Source organism: Podarcis pityusensis (genome assembly GCF_964106645.2).
Source record: "Podarcis pityusensis genome assembly, chromosome: 5".
Taxonomy (NCBI): Eukaryota; Metazoa; Chordata; class Lepidosauria; order Squamata; family Lacertidae; genus Podarcis; species Podarcis pityusensis.
In genome coordinates, this window is record NC_138032.1 from 86189547 (window position 1) to 86209238 (window position 19692).

At 43.4% G+C, this 19692-nt stretch overlaps 1 protein-coding gene and 2 long non-coding RNA genes across 3 annotated transcripts in view; 2 read left to right on the top strand and 1 right to left on the bottom strand.

Annotated features, from left to right (window-relative positions):
- Positions 1-7922, top strand: part of LOC308477722 — a 137531-nt gene extending 129609 nt beyond the window's left edge. Inside the window, exon 2 of the long non-coding RNA XR_013986678.1 lies at positions 7783-7922. This is a non-coding gene — a long non-coding RNA (uncharacterized lncRNA). The remainder of the gene's footprint in view (positions 1-7782) is intronic.
- On the bottom strand, positions 1-19254 carry PLAU (plasminogen activator, urokinase). Its single transcript, XM_081006535.1, has 11 exons — positions 19129-19254; positions 14724-14852; positions 13742-13799; positions 13085-13189; positions 11769-11943; positions 10707-10798; positions 8238-8430; positions 5331-5476; positions 3841-3978; positions 3193-3335; positions 1-2048 (listed from the first exon to the last, which is right to left on the bottom strand). The coding sequence occupies exons 2-11, from the start codon at positions 14781-14783 to the stop codon at positions 1860-1862; spliced, it is 1299 nt and encodes a 432-aa protein (XP_080862661.1). The 5' UTR covers positions 14784-14852; positions 19129-19254; the 3' UTR covers positions 1-1859.
- The window catches only part of LOC308477723, a 15538-nt gene continuing 12389 nt past the window's right edge, over positions 16544-19692 (top strand). Inside the window, exon 1 of the long non-coding RNA XR_013986679.1 lies at positions 16544-17304. This is a non-coding gene — a long non-coding RNA (uncharacterized lncRNA). The remainder of the gene's footprint in view (positions 17305-19692) is intronic.

Below are 19692 nucleotides of genomic sequence, written 5' to 3' on the forward strand. Positions count from 1 at the left end.
TCCACACAGCAGTAATATTTTATTGGTGTTTAAAATCCACGATTTATAAACAATAAGTTAAAGTAAGATTATTAAATAACAATTGGGGTTCCAGCCCCAGCACATATATAACATATTCATTGAATAAAACATTCTTTCTTAATTATATAAAAAAGCTACTGCCAGAAGTCTTAGGAAAACAGGTAAAAATGGCAAGCAAGATTTACAAATGTTCTTCATTATGAGGGACACCCTCATCTGCTGAAGCTTGACCCAGTTCAGGGTCTGTAAAATTCTGCAATGTCAAAAATGACCTCTCTGGTCTAGCTATGCTCGAGTTTTGCCTTGTACACACCATGTATTATACCACAACAGGGTTTTTTGTTGTTTTTTAAGGTGCATAACAGAATTTAGTCACCTTATCATTAAAAAAATTGGCAGCTGAAATACTGTCAGCAATCTACACAGAGAGTCAGACAAATATGGTAGAACCAGTCCTTTGGGCAGCAACTGGGAGTGCAAATGCCAACATGGAGGAAGGTACTGATGGTTTTTGTTGAAATAATATTCATTAGTGAACCCTGTTAAAAATGCAGCGCTCTTATCTCAACAGCACCTGTGGAATGACAAGTTGTACGAAGCCAGAGACAGCTAAACCTTGGAATTAAAAATCAAAACGATTTTTTTTGTTTCAATTCTGCTTCTTTTCAAAATACTTTCCCCATTGCTGTTTTTCAAAGTTGGTAGAAAATGCCAGAAATGGTTTATATTTTAACTCCCGACCCCTTCACCTTACATTTAATCCTGCCTTTCTTCCATCACGAAGCCCAAATTATGGCGGTACCTCATACATGAGTTTCTCACGCAGGTACCCATTTAGGCACTGTGGAGCCCCAGACCTCCTGAGCTCCAGCAAAGTGGTGATGGCCTCATGAGCCTCCCTGCAAGCTACTTCTCAAGCAACAATCTGCTCTGTGACTCAGCAAGGCATCATTGTGAGGTCAACAGACATATGCTCAATTGCCTACTCTTCTGAGTTGCTAAGCTGCCTTGAACAAACTGGACCAGCTTCATTGTAGAAGCAATCCAAATTGTGACAATATCTTAGGGACACCAAAGAAGCAGTTCTGGAATCTGCACATGATGCCCCCAGCAACCTTTGAGACATTACAAACTTCTCAGATATTACGGCACATTCAGAGCCATTTGGGAATGGGAAAACATATTTGGCTGTTCCTGTGGACAACTCACTGTTTCTTGACCTGGGTGATGACACCTAGGAAGTCCCTGGGATTTTTGCTTTTGATTGCCCTCAAACGGTTTCCAAATTCAGGTTATGACAAAGGCTTGTATCTTAGACATGTTTTTTGTCTTTAAAAAACAAACAAACCCTGACACTACACCCCACAGAGATCTAAACGCACATAATGAATCAATAGGGCAGCACAGTTATCCTGAGATCGCATTCAATTAAATGAGTCTGAGTTGTTTTTCTGGATGGCACTAATATTACATTAGTAGCCAATTTAAAAACCTTACCAAAAAAACCCCGCACCTACTGACAAAGTGAAATACTGACTCCTGTAGATAAGGCCACATGTATATTACATTGGCTGGCTAAAACACTCCTTATTTAAATGTTAAATATTGAAGAGCTTCCCCACTCCACCATGGGAGAATGTGTGTTGTTCAGTGATGGTTTCTGCTTCGGACACAGTGACACAAATGTTAACGAATTAACCTGATGTTAAGTCCAGTCAAGATAGCCACCAAAGAACCGTCAACTCCAAAACAAGGCTTGGTGTTTCAATGGCCTGTAACGTTCTTTGACTTAGTTTCCATGCTCCATGCTCCATACTCCATGGAAAGCTGTCATATCTTCATTTAGGAAGGTAGGAACTTTTGAAATGGATGCCGTTCATGTGGGTTTCGATCCAGCGAAGGTAATTTGTGACTTTCGTGTAGACGCCAGGCCTCTCTTTGTCAGCACAGCCGTCGCCCCAGCTGACGATACCATATAGCACCATCCTGTCGCTGCTTGCACAAACCAGGGGACCGCCGGAATCTCCCTGATGGAACATAAGAATGATGGTGAGCATTTAAAGAGAAGAAAGCTAGGGAAAAGCACATCTCAGGAATTCTGCTACCACTGTGGTTGCACTAGTGCCCTATTTTACAATAATGGGACACAAGGTGAAGGAGGTGAGGACAGGTGACCCCACCGTGGCCCGAAGTCACCCCCCCCCTCAATAATCACCCCAGGCCTCAAAACTGTCCAAAATTCCCTTTCTCTCTTCTAAAAATCCAAAACAGCTTTTCTCTGCTCTTCTCTGCTTTTCTCACAAGATGCATAGGAAAAATGTTATTCTTTTATCAGCACCAGAAGGCTTCAAAAAGCTAATGAATAGGCTCTGTTCAAAGCAGGCCTGAGACCTGACTTTTATCTCATTCAGTTGCAACATCTTTGAACATGCTGAACCACAAGGCTTGGCGACCCCCCTTGGCTTCTCACCCCCCTTTCCCAAAAATAGGAGCTTTCTGTTCATGCTCAGGGGAACTCAACATGGGGCAGGACTCTTGAAGAGGAGGAGAAAGGGGAGGGAACTGGAAGCGGAATATATGCTCTGTGCAAATGACTGTGAACCCGTGCTTGTTTGTGAACTATCACACTTGCTCCTTCTACCAGTTCATGGATGGTAGAAATAAAGCTTTTTCTCCGAAAACTATTCCTTGAGTGTCTGTTTGACTCCCACTCCCTTTCCCGGGCACAATATTTTTTCTCACCCGAGGGCAAAGCCTCATAAGGCTACAAAGGAAAGAAAGTGGCCATGGCAGCTTAAGCTCTAGCACAGCCATTCTCAAATTTGGGTCCCTAGTTGTTGTTGGACTACAACTCCTAAGTGCCAGGACCAGTGGTCGGGGGTGATAGGAGTTGTAGTCCAGCAACCTTTGGGGACCCAACTTTGCGAAAAGCTGCTCTAGCATCAAGGAATCCTCTTTCAACAGATTCCAAATTGGAGCTGGCTTAGCCTAGCGGAATAAATAGGATTGTGTTCCTTGCTGCAAACATGTATCTTGCAAGATGTTTTGTGTAGTGGGATATTAAATTCTAAATCTTCAGATGTGCATTAGGCCTATTCTAGAGAAAGGGACTGCATTAACCAGACTATTCTCTTGACATAAAATGTAGACATTGTGCACAAGGAAACTTACTTTGCATGAATCTGTCTGCCACGTTTGATCTCCAGCACAGAACATGTTGTCCGTCACCCTGTCCTTATAGTATTTCTTACACAAAGACTGGGGTATCAGGTTGACATTGGTTGATTTCAGGATCCTTGCGAAGTAAATGTCAGCTGCAAACCAGAAACAAGACAGTTGGTTGGGTTCTTTTTCTCAGTGAAGTCTAAAGCGATCTTTTTCATTGCAATAACAAAGCAACGTCAGAGCCTGCCTCACTGAATAGCCTCATACACGAAACCCAAATTCCTCTTCTTCAGTCTAGCGGATAACGGCGAACAAACTAAATTATGCAAACCAAACACGGCACAAAGACTTTTGTATGTAGACTATGAGTTTGTTTGTTGCAGAACCAGAGCTGTAGTGGAGCTGGGCGCACAGAGCACATGCAGCCTTAGCGACTGGCCTCTAGCAAGGTTCAAAAGCAAGGATGGGGAATTTGTGATACTCAAGGTGTTGTTGAATTCACAACTCCCAGCAGTCCCAGCCAGCATGACCAGCAGTCAGAAATGATGGGAGTTGTAGTCTAGCAGCTTCTGGAAGGCTAATGGTTCCTGATAGTGCCGGTAACACATGCCACACAACCTGCATTAGGAATGGGAAAGGTGTCTGTCAACTTACTCTTGTTTTCTCTTCCATAGCCAGAAACTTCACACTGGAAATTGTCTGGAAACGAGTCTTGCGATGGCAAGCAGATGGTCTTCACGGTGTCTGACTCTTGTGCACACTGGCCGGAAGATGATCGGATCCTCATTAGGGCTAAAGAAGGAATAAAGAATGCATGTCATACACAGAACCTTCTAACACTAAACTCTTTAGAAACAGAATAATATATATTTAGAGCTATCCGTTCCAGCTGCTTTTCCAGACGACATATGATTGTACAGTGGTACCTCTGGTTATGTACTTAATTCATTCCGGAGGTCCGTACTTAACCTGAAACTGTTCTTAACCTGAAGCACCACTTTAGCTAATGGGGCCTCCTGCTGCCACGCCGCCGGAGCACGATTTCTCTTCTCATACTGAAGCAAAGTTCTTAACCCAAGGTAATATTTCTGGGTTAGCAGAGTCTGTAACCTGAAGCGTATGTAACCTGAAGCGTATGTAACCCGAGGTACCACTGTAGTCATGTTACTGCATTTACTTGTATGCATAATCCCTACCTCCCGCTGATAATTTAGATTGCGAGATCTGATAAAAAAATGTAGCTTAAAATGGACTCTTTTATTATGTTCAGTAATTAATAGAGTATTTTAATGACAATAATAAAAAGTATATGTACTTTGTTAATGGGCATCTCCCCTCACCCCTTTTAATCTGCTATTATTTATATGGCTGGTATGGTTTACTTGTTTGTTTTTTCCATAAATGCTACATTAATATTTCATATAACATATTATATGATTCCCCATTCCCCCCACCTTATGTATTGTATATTTTTCTTTGCTGTAAGTCGCTTGAAGACCTTTGGGTGACAAGCAACTAATAAGTTTGATAAATGATAAATAAAAATAATTTGTTTAACCATAGAAACACATCGTAAGCATTTCCAGGACTGGCTAGAGATAGTGAAACATCGCCAACCCAGGAAAAATTAATCTCTTGACTGCCTCAGTGAGAGAAGAAATCATCTTCCCTGACTCTCAAAGTATTTTCCTTACAATGATCTGATAGAACACCCACCCCCAAATGTTTGGTGAAAGAAGATAGCTAATTCGTACCTGTATATTTTCCTAAGCTATCATCTGCAGTCATTTTTGTATCGTTTGCAAATATGGGGATGATGTCATGACAATGAAATACGAGGTGTTTTGCTGTAAGGCTGTGTAACACACTATAATTTTAAGGCACATTTGAAGCACATTCGTTCCCTCAAAGGATTCTGGGCGCTGCAGGTAACTCTGTGAGAGGTAAACTACAATGACTAGAATTCTTTGACAAAAAGAACGGGCTTCAAATGTGCTTTAGAAGTACACAACCTACACCATTTCTCACTAAAATGGGCCCTTATTTTGCAGCAGTACTTGGGTGAAACATTTGTTCCTCAGTTTTTTGCATGCTCAGGTGAAACATGTCTATGATTCAGAAGGGAAGCTGGAGATGTCACTTACCAATATCATTATTATAATCCGTTCTCTGAAGTGTGTAGTCCTCATGAATGACAACCCTATCAACATTAAATTTTTGCTCCTTCGTATCATCAGTGTACAATTCAGACTTCCCGAGAATAACAGTCAGCTTGGATAGGTCAGGAGTGCTGAAAAGCAATGAAAACATTGATTAGGGGGAAATTTATACAGGGGCATATCTCCCCACTCTAACTTTCACATTTGCTCAGTTTTCTGTCTCGGTCACAAGAGAACAGAAACATAATTTTGCAGTCCTCTTTCTTGTTTGAGCCTCATTGTTTTGCTAGGTGAATGGTGGGACTTAAAATTAAACATGTCTCCTAGCACATGTAGCTATTCTGTCTTAAAAATACAGACATTTGAGAACATCTCATTTTGAACCAGCAAAACATGAGCATATATCAACACAAAACTTTTTTTTGATAGAAAAGGATTGCTTTTTACAACAGACTGTTTCACATTCCAAAAAGTTCTAAAGCACTTCTTCAAATATATTTGTAGTGGTTCAAGGGGTTGCTCGTGCGTAAGCCGGTGCCCACACCTGGCTGAGTTGCCTAAGTGAACCTTTTCTGTCCGGACAGCCACTCACCCGTGGCTGCCTCAATCGCTGGCAGAATCCGTCAGTGGGCGTTTCTTAAACTTCTTCCAGCAAAGAAGTTCTTTCACGCCCAGTCTCCTCCTACTTTCCCTGCGCGGAAGCCTTCTGCGCAAGGAAGGCGTAGGCAGCGGAGGACCCTTCCTCCCCCCGCTGGTCCCAGGCAAGGAGTCATGTGATTCCCTCTCAGATTCCCCCATCTGCCCCCCTTCTCCACAGGAGCTGAGCTGATTCCCTTCCCCAGAAGATGGGCTGCCTCTCCCAATCCCGTGACGCTCTCTGGGATCCCTCTGGAGCTCTCTCTCTCCCTCCGGCACTGATGGCAGTTCCCTGACAATATTAATTTCATATATTTCTTGGTAAACAAAGATATAGCAGTAGCAATATCCTACAATTTAATAAATCACTTTCTAAACTTTGGTTGGTTTTTTAAATAGGTTTTCCAGTATTTAGGATGCAGTCCTATAACAATTTATAGGACTCAATGGGTCTTCCTTTTGACTAACATGCACAGGCTGCCCCTAACCATGTCCACTCAGAAGTATGTCCTATTGAATTCAATGGCGCTTACTCCTTGTGTATCATAAGCCTTAGTGTATCATATGGGTACATTCCTTCTGGTCTAGAACAACATTTGTGGGTGAGAGTTAAAATGTGTTTGTATAGGATTGTGAAATTTAGCATACAGATAGGTTTTATTAACTGGGGGGGGGGGGGAGTCTTTGGTAACTGAAAAGGTCGCCAACTTTTTTAAAGGAGCCACACACAAGTACTTACAAGTACTGCACCGGCAGGCAAATATTATTTATAGCTATCAAGTGGCCGTTACAATATAAACGCCAAAAGAAAATATATGTAAGTTCAGCAATTGATCTAGGAGAAAGATAACTTCTGCAAGTGCAGCTGAAACTTACACACTTACAGTGCAAACCTATGCAGAATTCAATAAGCTAAGTATGTGTAGGACTACAACCATGGGCTGTAATACTAAACCCACTTACTTGACAGGAACCTTCACTGATTTTAGTGAGACTTAACCCTCAGCAATCCTAAGACTGGGCTATTCGTCAATTTTGTCACTAAAGAAAAAGCTCTGGGACCTTCATTATATATTTTTAGGCGCCAGGCGAAAATATTCCTCTTCAATCAGGCCTTTGACTGATTAATATTCTACAGCCTTTTAAATGTCTGTGGAAATGAGGAGGTATTGTTTTGCTGTTTTGTTTTACTTATTTACTTGGTTCCCCCCCCCCCGTATTTTATTCTGTGAACTGCCCTGAGATCCTATGATGAAGAACAACCCCCCCTAAGAAGAACCGTTGTAATAACTGATGACAAGTGAGATAATAATGAACTGTGTGGAAATTAATCATTAACTAAAGGCTTTGCTTTGTGGAAGATCTGGAAAGGAAATGGAAGGCTTTTGGGACGACGCAGTTCTAAAAGAGAACCGCCATGACAAGACAGGCTCTGTTGCAGGATCGACGGTCAAAAGGGGGAGGAAGCCACAGCTTTGTTCTCATACTTGACTCTGTGTTTGATCTGGCAGAACCCCCTGAAAAGATTGATGTTGGAGCAACAGGTCTGTGAAAGCTAATGAGCAGACGCTAAGACTGTTTTCTATGGAAGTGTTGAAATGGCGTCTGCCGTCTGAATATGACTTTTGGATTAATGTGAAAATCCACACAGGGCTATAACAACGTTTGTTTCAACTCGCTTGTGAAGACTTTCAGAGGTTATAAAGAAAGGGAAAAAATACGATAACAACAAGAAGATTGAAAGATGATTTGTAAAGGAAAACAACAAAGAGATGAATGGACAGAACTGTGAACATCAAAGCAGCAGAAATAAGAGATGATTGGATCCCTTTCTGAGCTCGAAGCATGGGTACCCCCAACAAAAATTTAAAATTCGGTTTTGTAATTAGGAACTAATGTGATTTGATTGGTTTGTTAATAAAAAATATTTTATAAAAAAAAGAGAGATCCTATGATGAAGGATAGTTTATAATCTAATAATGAAATGAAAAAACACAGGAAAGATGTCTTATACTGCCAGACCACTGGCCCATCCAGTTCATTGGCCTGTTGCCAACATTTCCTAGTCATGGGAGTTTTCCCCCAGCCCTACCTGCAGAAGGAGCATGAGACCTTTTGCACACAGAGCATATGCTGTACCAGTGAGCTAAAATCCTTCCCTTTCACAGTATGGGATGTTCACTAAGGGATCTCTTATCTAGAAAACAATTCCGAAGTGGAGAATTAAAAGGAAAAAGTTGATTGTGAAGTACTTACTTGCTTCCGAAGCAGTGTGCCGCTGTCAGGACCCAACACGGATCTATGAGGCTACCGCCACAAAGAAACTGACTACCTCCTCTCTTATCGGTGTGGTAGATGGTTGCTATCCAAGGCTGAGACTCAATGGGTGCTTTGTAACCGCCCACAATCTTGAAGTACTTGCGGAAGCTCCTCTGGCCACATGTGGCTTCTGTAAAAGGAAGAGAGAGCCTCAAGGATTTGCTCCAGTGAAGAACGAACATAGCTTTATGTTAAGTTGTGGGTGAACATATCAGACGACACAGCAATTCTTCAAACAGCTCTTGTTTATTCACAGGCCAGAACAGAACTGAACTTAAGGGTTCAGTCAGCCTGCTTATATAGAGCTCCAGTACAACATAACTGTAACAATTTTCTAAAACTATCCAATCACTGAACGTCACTTTCGATCCCTTATTTGCATAACTATCTACAGTATCCCCCTGCTGGCCCAGGGTGAGAACTTCAGTACATAACACTTTAGCTCTTCACAACAAAGACTAGGTCCTCAGGGTAGCAAGATCCCCATGAAGATCTGCAAAGTTTGGCTGCCCCTCACAAATTTCTAAGCCAAGATTAAGGTCTGATCAACACCTTCCAACTGATGATATGGAAACATCCTTCCTGAATTTGTACCGCTAGGACTGCAGGTGAGGGGTCATATATATTCTTAATGCTCCCTCTGCATAGAATGCTCGCACACTGGGGAACAGGCTAAGCGAAAATCCTTCTACTGAACATGCTAGCTGTCCACTGACAAATTATTTTTGTCTACTTAACTTGCCAAAGTTAGTATCTGGCCCAGAATAGGAATTTCTTCAGCTTGCAGCGCTTGGCTTCATTATGAATCATGCACCACTTCCATCTCAGACTGAAAACTTGAGCTTCTGAGTGTAAGGAGGTGAGCGCAGATCCTTGGGACGTGCGATTCTGCAGGGCATCTGAGTAAAGATATCAGATGCTCTGGAAACCATGGGCTGCATTCAATGTAACGCTAAGGAGCCATCAGCTCAAGCATTTCTGACTGCCAGATGGAATGACCTTCCTTCTCCTCCCTCTTTACACCATTTTGGGGGCTTTCCTGACCCTTTGGAGCATGTGGCTGTGTGGGAGGGGGAAAGCCCCATTGCACTTGTGGAAATGGTTGCGTTGGCTTCCATGACCAAAATGATTTAGCTGAATATGGCACTAAATGTCCTAGGCTCTTTGCTTTTGTTTTGAGCAAGCTTAGCTCCATGCTAGCTTTTAGGAAAAAGTATTGAGACACGTCACTTTCAGAGTGCCCAATGTTCCTACTGAGTTTTCAGCCACCTTGGAAAACTGCATTTCCCATAGTCCGTGGTGCACTGGATGATACTCTCTCGGCAGTCCAGTTGCCCCAGAGATATTCTGGCGGCGGCTGCCAAGTACCGTACTTTTCCATGTATAAGACTAGGTTATTTTCATTTAAAATTATGCATAAAAGTGGGGCTCATCTTATACATGGATAGTGCTTAGAGTGGATGTATGATTGGTTGCTGCCGTGGCTGTCAATGCTATAGGGCTTCTTATTGGTTGCTGCGCCAATGGCTGATGTTGATTGGCTGCTTCTGCTGGTGAGGGGACAGATGCGTGTTGGATCCCCCCCCCAAAAGGTAACCAACCCTGGGTAATCCCCCCCCCAAAAGCTGAACAACTCTGAGCCATCTTCCCCCATTTTCTTAAATTTGAGTCCCCCAAAATCTTATTTTTGTCTTATACGTGGGGGCATCGAATACACAGAAAAATACGGTACATTTTGGATGAAGGATTGTAGGTGGAGATAAAAATACACACTATGAGAGTCTCATTACATGAATCTATGCGAAACATCAAGGGACCCAATTATATCCAATAGCTTCCTCCTGGGAAAGTTTATATGATGGGTGAAATTAATCAAACTTGCTTCATCTTCCTATATGGAACATTTGTTTCTGGTTGCGGACTGTGCTGCTATCTACTGTCTGAAATGCTGCCTTCACAAGCCTGAGGAAAGAACTCTTTCCTAAGGAATTAGAAGCAGTTAACAATTTGCAGGAACTTGAGAAAGGCTGTTCATTCAAATGGCTCTTTTTTTACCAGTGGTTTGCAGTTGTTGGGTATTTTATAGTATCCATCGTTATTTGGGATTGTGTATGTAGTCTTCAATTTGTATTAATATAACACAGATAACTGGCTCTCTTTATTTGTTGTGGGTGGGTGGGTCCTGCAGGGTTCATGGTTATTCAAGAATATCCTGGTATCCGTCTCCATTCCTTGCTCCCCATCTATCTTTGCAATGCATCTTGCAAATTAGATACTTGTTTGCAAAGTAAGCTCTCGGACGCATAGAATTTTCTGCCTCTTGAAACAGAATCTGAACTGGTTGTTGTCTACCTTGCTTTGATTTTAAAAGTTTATAAATATCTGGCACTCTAAGTAATAACATACCTTTTCGGCATACGTCGATTTTGCAGGATGTTGAAGAGGTTCGATAACCATTCCTAACGTAACACCACGGTTTGGATCGGCCATCTGGATTTCTGAAAAACAATGGAATATTGCCTTCAAAAGAATGATCCTCAGTAATACTAACGCCCACCTGCAGGGGTCAGCAGAATGCCTCCACTTCATGTAGGTCATAGTACAGTATGCTGAAGTCATCCACTTCACCTATATTCTTAGTAATGCTAGTTAAATGTTCCTGCAGGGCACTAATCCTGCAAACTACCAAGTATAACTATTGGCAACGTTGAACAGAACCCTTGAACCTGGCAAAGTTGCCTAAAGAAGGGATTTCAGTAGGTGGGGCAAGGTGCCCCAGGCAAAATAACTCTTTTGCTCAACTATTAGTTATACTTTGTCCTTGTAATCCAAAGAGAACCATACGGAATCCCTGTTTGCATCAACAAAGACAATGTGAATGAAATCCTAACCATTCTTAAAAGTACAAGTTATCTTATAGTAGAAGATGTAGTCATTCACCACAGCTGATGTTCTTGTGGAATGCCAGTCAGATGATATGATGCATTATTATTCAAAAGCATTATTATTGTGGGACACGGGTGGCGCTGTGGGTTAAACCACAGAGCCTAGGGCTTGCCGATCAAAAGGTTGGCAGTTCGAATCCCCGCAACGGGGTGAGCTCCCGTTGCTCGGTCCCTGCTCCTGTCAACCTAGCAGTTCAAAAGCACGTCAAAGTGCAAGTAGATAAATAGGTACCACTCCAGCGGAAAGGTAAATGGCATTTCCGTGCGCTGCTCTGGTTTGCCAGAAGCGGCTTAGTCATGCTGGCCACATGACCTGGAAGCTGTACGCAGGCTCCCTCGGCCAATAAAGCGAGATGAGCGCCGCAACCCCAGAGTCGGTCATGACTGGACCTAATGGTCAGGGGTCCCTTTACCTTTTTCCTATTCAAAAGCACATGGCAACTGTGGAACTATGGGTTGGGGAAAAAATTTAAAAATAGGGCAGCTGGACCTATAGCAGTACATTCCGTTGCATTTCACTTACCTGCAGAAGTTGTGCTTTCCTAACCCAAGTTTCATGGCATTCTCCATGCCATCATGATAAGGCCATCTCTGCAGTGAAGGGGAGTCCCAGTCCAGGCACCTGTCACCTTTCTCATTCACCGCCAAAGTCCCTCTGTAGTCCTCCCCGTTTTCTGTATAGCAACGACTTTCAGCATCTGTCGAGAAAACAAGAGGATTGTCAGTGCTGATGGAGAATTGGCAGCTGAGATGTTCCATGGAGTCCATTGAGACGAAGGATTTTTATCATGTTAAATCTGCTCATTGACTTGCCAGTGCCAGGATGTTTTTGCCAACGTGTCTATACTTCTCTGCATTTCATTTCTCTCTGACTTTGTGGTTGACAGTCCCACCCCACCAACCATATGTTTGTAAAGGTAAAGGGACCCCTGACCATTAGGTTCGGTCGTGGCCAACTCTGGGGTTGTGGCGCTCATCTCGCTTTATTGGCCGAGGGAGCCGGCGTGCAGCTTCCAGGTCATGTGGCCAGCATGACTAAGCCGCTTCTGGTGAACCAGAGCAGTGCACGGAAACGCCGTTTACCTTCCCGCCGGAGCGGTACCTATTTATCTACTTGCACTTTGACGTACTTTCGATCTGCTAGGTTGGCAGGAGCAGGGACCGAGCAACGGGGGGGTTACCCCGTCGCGGGGATTCGAACCGCTGACCTTCTGATCGGCCAGCCCTAGGCTCTGTGGTTTAACCCACAGCGCCACCCGCGTCCCTAACCATATGTATATAAACCTATAATTCAGGGAAGCGCTTCACACATTTCATGAAGTGGGCCCCATGAGATTTTGCTGTTTTGCTGCAACAGACTAACATGACCCTGCCTCTGGATTCTGGAACTATAGGGCCAGATCCAGCAAACCAATTCCACTAGTGGAAGCCAGCTTGAGGGCTCCCACTAGCACAACAGGGATTTTTCTGCTCTCCTCCCCCTGCACCCCCCCCCATGCTTCCTCCAAAACTGCTCTGGAAAGTTGGGAGAACCCACAAAACAGTGGACAGGAGCGGGGAGGGAGAGGGTCATCATTCCATCAAGCAAGCAGAGATGATTGCGCAGGTGGAACAATCACCTTAGTGCTGCGCTGATTTTTACTCTACCTTTTCAGATACCAGTTCTCAACCCTCAAACCCAATCTCTTGTTTCTTTTTTGTTTTTTTTTTGGGGGGGGAGAGTGTCCAGAGTGGCTTTGTCTATTCCAGAAAACTGGAGGATTTATTGGCGTTCTTTAATTTCTAAAGGCCGTGAGCTTTTGGGTAAAAACGGAAACAAGTTTTGAAGTGATCACCTACCGATTTCACAGTGGTCCCCACTATATCCTTTGGGGCATAAGCAACGCCTCATTCCAGAAAAGAGGTAGTAGGATACACAGGTTCCTCCATTCAGACAGGTGCAACCTGCAAACAAGACATTGTGGGGAAATTGTAGTATGCCACACTGTAGGCCAAACATCGCATCACGTCCAAATGCGTAGCAAAACTTCAGTGGGCCCCTTCTTCAAGTACAGCCTTCCTCATCCTATTGCCCTCTAGATATTTTATGCAACTCCCATCAGCCCCACCCAGAAGACTGCTCTAAGAAAAAGAAGCTTCGGGAAGAAAGACCTTGGAGAAAGATGTTACTTTAAATTTAGATAAGTTATGTATTGCTTAAAATTTCTGGAAGAAGAAGACAGAGGGAGGAGAGGTCCCCAATTAAGATGTTTCTGCTGCAGATTCCCCATCCATTGCCTTTCCTTCCATGGGAACCATAATGTTTCTTTGAGAGAGGGGAATCGCCAAGAGATATAGCAGCGAGAAAGCAGAGGGTGATGAAAGGGTTAAGCGGTGCTATCTCAAAGAAGGGGCTATCAGAGGTTCATTACATGTGCAAAACAAGGAATTTGGCACTTTGTCAAAGAGCAGCAGTAGTTTTCAGATGTCAACAAAAAGCTGCAAAGATTTCTTTACCTTTATGTTCATATTTAGCTTTGCTTCCCAGCCTGCGATCTTTCTTCCGGTGGTGAAACTAAGAGGGAACAATGACAGACACAAATTATTCTAAAGGAAAAATAAGGAAGCATTATTTAGATGAAGCTAATCCTAAATAACTCCCCCTCTCCTTATTTCATTTCCCCCATAACAACCCTGAGAGGTAGGGCAATTTCTTACAGATGATTTCACTAAGCTTTAGGGTGTAAAGCAGGGCTAACCAACATGGTGTTCTCAGTTCTTGTTGGACCATCATCCTTGACCGCTGTCCATACTGGTTGGGGCAGATGAAAGTTGTAGTCCAATCATATATAATGGGTGGCGTCTGCAGATGTGTACTGCTGTGCATTAAATCAGGGGTAGCTTGGACTACATGTATGCATGTAGTTATGTGTTCCATAATTCTTATAAAATAATTTTGTGGAGAAGAGACTTTCTGCAGCTAAGACACATAGCGTGGGGCAGGCAGAATCATATCTAATCTTCTATTATCTAAGAGAGAAGCAGGCAGAAGAGCGAGGTGGAGGAGGAAGCAGAAGAACCAAGGGTTTGGGAAAGAGCTAGACAGTTGCTTGAAAAAGCAAGGGGAGAAGGGATAGCTTTAAAGGGCAGGTTAGAAGAAGCAGTCCAGAGAAATGAGGAGAGAAGAGCAGAGGAAGAAGTCTAGTTTGTGTGTGTGTTGTACGGACTGGGAGATGGAAAGGGCAGAGAGGTGATCAAAAGGAAGGAAACGTTGAGGTACACGTATTGCTTTGAAATAAATATGTAAAAAAGTATTTATCAGGTTATATATTCCAGAGTACAACCTCCTGCACGTACCAGCAGTAACCAAAAAAGAAAGAAGTTGCTAAAAATAGGTTTGGGCCATGGGCGAAAGAGGAAGCTTTGTATTTATGGTCAAACATGGAAATAAGCACAAGCGCTTGTCAGTTGGAGTTCCTGCCACGGTTGCAAAACTTACTGATGCTATGTCTGTGACGAGAACGCTCAGCATTACAGAGATGGTGATGAGTAACTTCATGGCGTTGGGCAACAGGTTCCTATTTCCACCAGTTTGGTTCACTTCCTGGGTCCTTCTTTACACAGGTTTCTGCAAGCAAAGGAATAAGCTCAGGTTTGTAATGTGGAACAAAGATGGGACCAAACTGGTTTTTCCCCCATTCTTTCCAACTTGAATAGCCTTTCAATGGTGAGGGGATGTGTTAAGCTGCCTTTCTCTCTCCCTGTTCCAAACTCAGGTTGAAGCTGAGGGTGTCTATCAAGGGAGAACCATCAGCAGCATGGTGTCTTCAGGTCCCACCTGTCTGGTCCTCCTTAATCCTTCCTGCTTCCTTCTCTCCAACACCTGGTAGCAAACAGGGGGATCAACACACAAGGCTCTTCTGATCCACCACAGTGGCCCCAGCCCTGGTCCTAGCTTTGGAGGCAGATGCGAGTTTTTCCCGGAAAGTTGAAAGCACTGTTGCCTGTCATCCCACGATGCACCACTGGTTTCACAGATTTCTGTAGTGTTCTGAAAACCTGCTCGGCCAGAAATTATAATGGAAATGTGTGTACACCGAGAGCAACATTATCAGTATCAAGTTGCCTTTGATCGTCTGTCACCAGCCTATTGTCTAATCACAAGAAATAAGCATAACAGGCAATTCCTGGTGCAATTTCTCCCCCTTTCCACAAGACAAAATCCTGCTCTTTATACCTGGATTCCTCCCTCAGTTTTTGTATTTTGAGGAAATAGTGTTCTCTTGAGCTCCTTTTTTGTCGGAATGATTAGAGAAGAGCCGAACTAATGCAATACCCCTGTTCCAAATATGTGATATGAAAATGCCCCATTGATTTCTGTGAAACATACTCCTACCTAAGTGGCATTTTGGATTATTACACTGTGAGGGTCTGTGTCAGTCTCAGGGAAAGCACTGGTCATATTGCAATCATACTTGCCTGGAAGTAAATCCTATGGTGGGAGCATTGTTTAGTTTGTTATTGTGTTATGTGTTTTGTGGCTTTATACTGTAAGTGGTCCTGGAATCCCCAGCCGAAGGGTGGTATATAAATTTAATAAATAATAATAACTTGGTGAGACTTTCTTCCAAACAGACCAACATATGATTGTGCTGTGAATGAAGAAACACCTCAGTGATCCCTTTTACCAATAATGGCAATCATTTAGCAGGCTGTCGGTAATTAGCAATTTGTTAATTTGATTTCAAAGTATAAGTGGTAGACTATAATTATTGAGCTTTAAATCAATCTGGCAGAGATTCTCCTCTCTCTTACAGAAAGTGTGCGCGCACATAGCAGGAGATTGCTCCATTAAAAGCTGGCGCCTTAACTTCACGAAGGGATGAACTCATTCTCAAAAAAGCCTGAGGTTATTTCATCTCTGCATGTAGGGACAAAGCGCAATGTTTCAGGAAGGAATTTGGAAATAAACGGGCGCATCTATTGCCAAATTTGGTGACAAACCACCACCTGCTTGATTCAGGCAGCCCTTCTGTTGAAACTGAGGATTAAGGGGTAAGCTGTGCAAAAGGCTGATGATGGAGACTTAAAATATCAGTTTTAACTCGTTCACCTCCAGTTTGTAATTTTCACGAAGTTAAAAACAGGAAAGCAAAAGTGCAGTGAAATAAAATCCCATTGGACAAATGTGGGACTTACTTCTGAGTAAGAAAGCGTAGGATCGGGCTGCATGGCCACAATTCTATGCACACTCACTTAGGAGCAACCCTTGCTGAATCTCATGATTTACAGTACAGTACTGGGCTGTAAAGGGACGCGGGTGGTGCTGTGGGTTAAACCACAGAGCCTAGGACTTGCCGATCAGAAGGTCGGCGGTTCGAATCCCCGCAACGGGGTGAGCTCCCGTTGCTCGGTCCCAGCTCCTGCCAACCTAGCAGTTTGAAAGCACATCAAAGTGCAAGTAGATAAATAGGTACCACTCCGGCGGGAAGGTAAATGGCATTTCCGTGCACTGCTCTGGTTCGCCAGAAGCGGCTTAGTCATGCTGGCCACACGACCCGGAAGATGTACGCCGGCTCCCTTGGCCAATAAAGCGAGATGAGCGCCGCAACCCCAGAGTCGGCCACGACTGGACCTAATGGTCAGGGCTCCCTTTACCTTTACCTTTACTGGGCTGTAAAACAGTTGCATGAGGAGAACAGAAATTTCAAGGGATTCAGCAACTTGCATAGGGGTGTCCTGTTATGCTGACAAGCTCCTGCATCAGGACTGCCTATCTGCTTGGTCTGTCCTGCTTCTGCTATACGTTCTCAAGCTCCAAGCAGCCTTCAGCTTTCCTAGTGATCGAAATGCTGATCATTGCGCAGGTTGTCACTTTCCCCCTCTGCTTTCCCTGGCTGACTTTCACTCACTTGGCCACTGACACCCACGCAGACTTGACTCTCTGATTGGAGCGATCCCTGACCAGCATGTCTACAAGGTGAACACCCTGCGCTGGCATGTGACTCACACCAGCCCAAACTATCGAGGGCTGGAATCCCGACAGGACCATCTCCTCAGAGACACCTTTCTTACTACCAGTAAGTGGCGCCTTTCCAGACCTTAGCCAAGGCAGGGCACAGCTGCGCTGAAACCAAGCAAACCACGGCTACCACCTGCTCAAATTAAAACGAAAACAAAGATCCCAACCATTGCTCACTGGTATAGGCAAATTGGTTGTATTATGTGCAAATTCAAACCTGCTTGATAAATATTGCTGAGACTGAATCCTGCCTAGGAAGTACTCATTGGGCAGATATCAACCACCCGGTCCCTCTTAGGCATCAAGGTGTTGCCCTCTCCCATTCAGGTGACTCTATTTTCCAGGGACAGTCCTGGATTTACAGAAGCCATCCTTGTTTCTGATTTGATCCTGGAATGCCCCGCTTTTCCTTTAGGACGTCCCTATTTTCACTGGAGAAATGTTGGAGGGTATGGAGTTGTGTGGCCCCCGAGCCAAGGAGATAAGTAACAATACAGCCTTTAGAAGACATCTGAAGGCAGCCCTGTGTAGGGAAGTTTTTAAATGTTTTATTGCGGGGGTTTTATATGTTGAAAGCTGCCCAGAGTGGCTGGGAGAACCCGGTCAGATGGGCGGGGTATAAATATTATTATTATTATTATTATTATTATTATTACTATTATTATTATTATGATGGAATAGGACGTCCCTATTTTCACCAGATAAATGTTGTAGGGTATAGATGTTGCCTTCTCCTGTCCATCAAGCCCTCTATCATAGATACAGGGCAGGTATTTCCACACCTTATATGTGAATGAGAAGTTTGACTACTGGCTTTGTCAATGGCAGCTTGCCCATTACTTTTACTACGGCCACGTCTGCCATGCTTATTTGCTGGCTCCTGTTCAAAGAGCACTGGCTTGCTGAGCAAGAATGCTGCATGCTCTGTTTCCCAGAGGCATCAGCCCAGTGCCTGAGCCTGCCTGCACTGCAGAGGGATCAAGGTGCGGGTTGGCAATAGCAGGGCACATGGAATCACATCGGAGCATCAGGGAGCTGCCTTCGCGCCTGCTCAGCCTCTGCCCAAATGTTCTGCAGGACCGAAGTTCTAAGTGCAAATTGAAAAAGCTGCACAATCCCAATGGAATCTAAAAGGCAGATCCAATCGCCTCAAAGTGCAAGATAGATGCATTTGACTCCCTTAACCAGATCATGCCGGACGGTCACAAAGGAACAGCAAGAGGAGAGACGCTGAAAAAAATTGCTTGTGTGTCTTTCATCCGCAGCTAAAAATTCCAAAATTGGCAGATAGAAGTCTACCCCATTCTTTCTAAAAGCACTCGGCGTAATTATATGAATGTAAATCCAAAGCAACACAAAGCTACAAGCAATGACAAAACTGCCTGGATGGAAACTGACATGTCAGAACACACTGAAATTGTGTTTAGCCTTTAGCCCCAAATGTTCACAGTTTCTTTGCAATCAGATATTGTTTCCTAAGATCTAATGCAGGTTCAAAACCAAAACAGACCATATTACAGCAGGAAAAGATTCAATAAGTGGTATTAAAACACAAGCAGACAAACATAACAAAGACATATTCGCGTTAAGTATAATCACAGCAGTCTATTCTTTTTAAATTGCCAATCTTGTTTGGAAAAACATATTCCAGACCTTGCAAGACTCTTTTGCATGTACAATCAAGCCTCTTGCAAAGAGGTGTTTATTGCTTTAAAAGGGAGCACCACAACAATAAAGCTTTGAGATGAGTGAAAAGAGAATAAAGTCTTCGGCATTAAAAAGTTGCAGCCATCATTCATCGGGGCTCTTTAAAACTTGTGTGTGGGCAATAGTTAATATAATTATATTTCATATAACTAAGATTTAAAGGTGTTGGACTTACCAGATGGAACAACAGTGGCAAAACTGTGCTGTGCTCTGTGATGATATTGCTATAGCGGAAGGCTTAGCCTCTCAGTGTGCTCACTTTGACTGTTCTGCAGAGGAAACATAACTCTATATAAACCCTCACACAGAGCCCTGATTGGACGGCTCTGCCCTATGATGCATTCCAGCTTGATGACAAGAGTGATATCATTCCACACTGCCTGGAGGTTTGCACCACTAGGGGGATTCAGTTGAAAAAACCAAAAAAACCATACATTTAACTCTTTGCAAACAGAAGTCACAAGTGACTCAATGAGGGGATTTCTAAAGCGTTGTGAATTGCAGTTTCACTACAGAAAGGCGTATCATCCATAGTATTGTATCGTATGTGTCTGAAGCTAGATCTTCATCCAGACCCTCGCCGGCATACTTGATTAGCAATTGGCGTTCTTCATTACCTTGGAAAAGTAAAGAAAAATCCCATGCTGGAAGAGGAAATGAATATTTAGTTTTTCATCTGCAATGTGCTCAGGGACAAAATTAGATGTGTTAACAGATTTTCTTTTCTTTTCATGCCTAC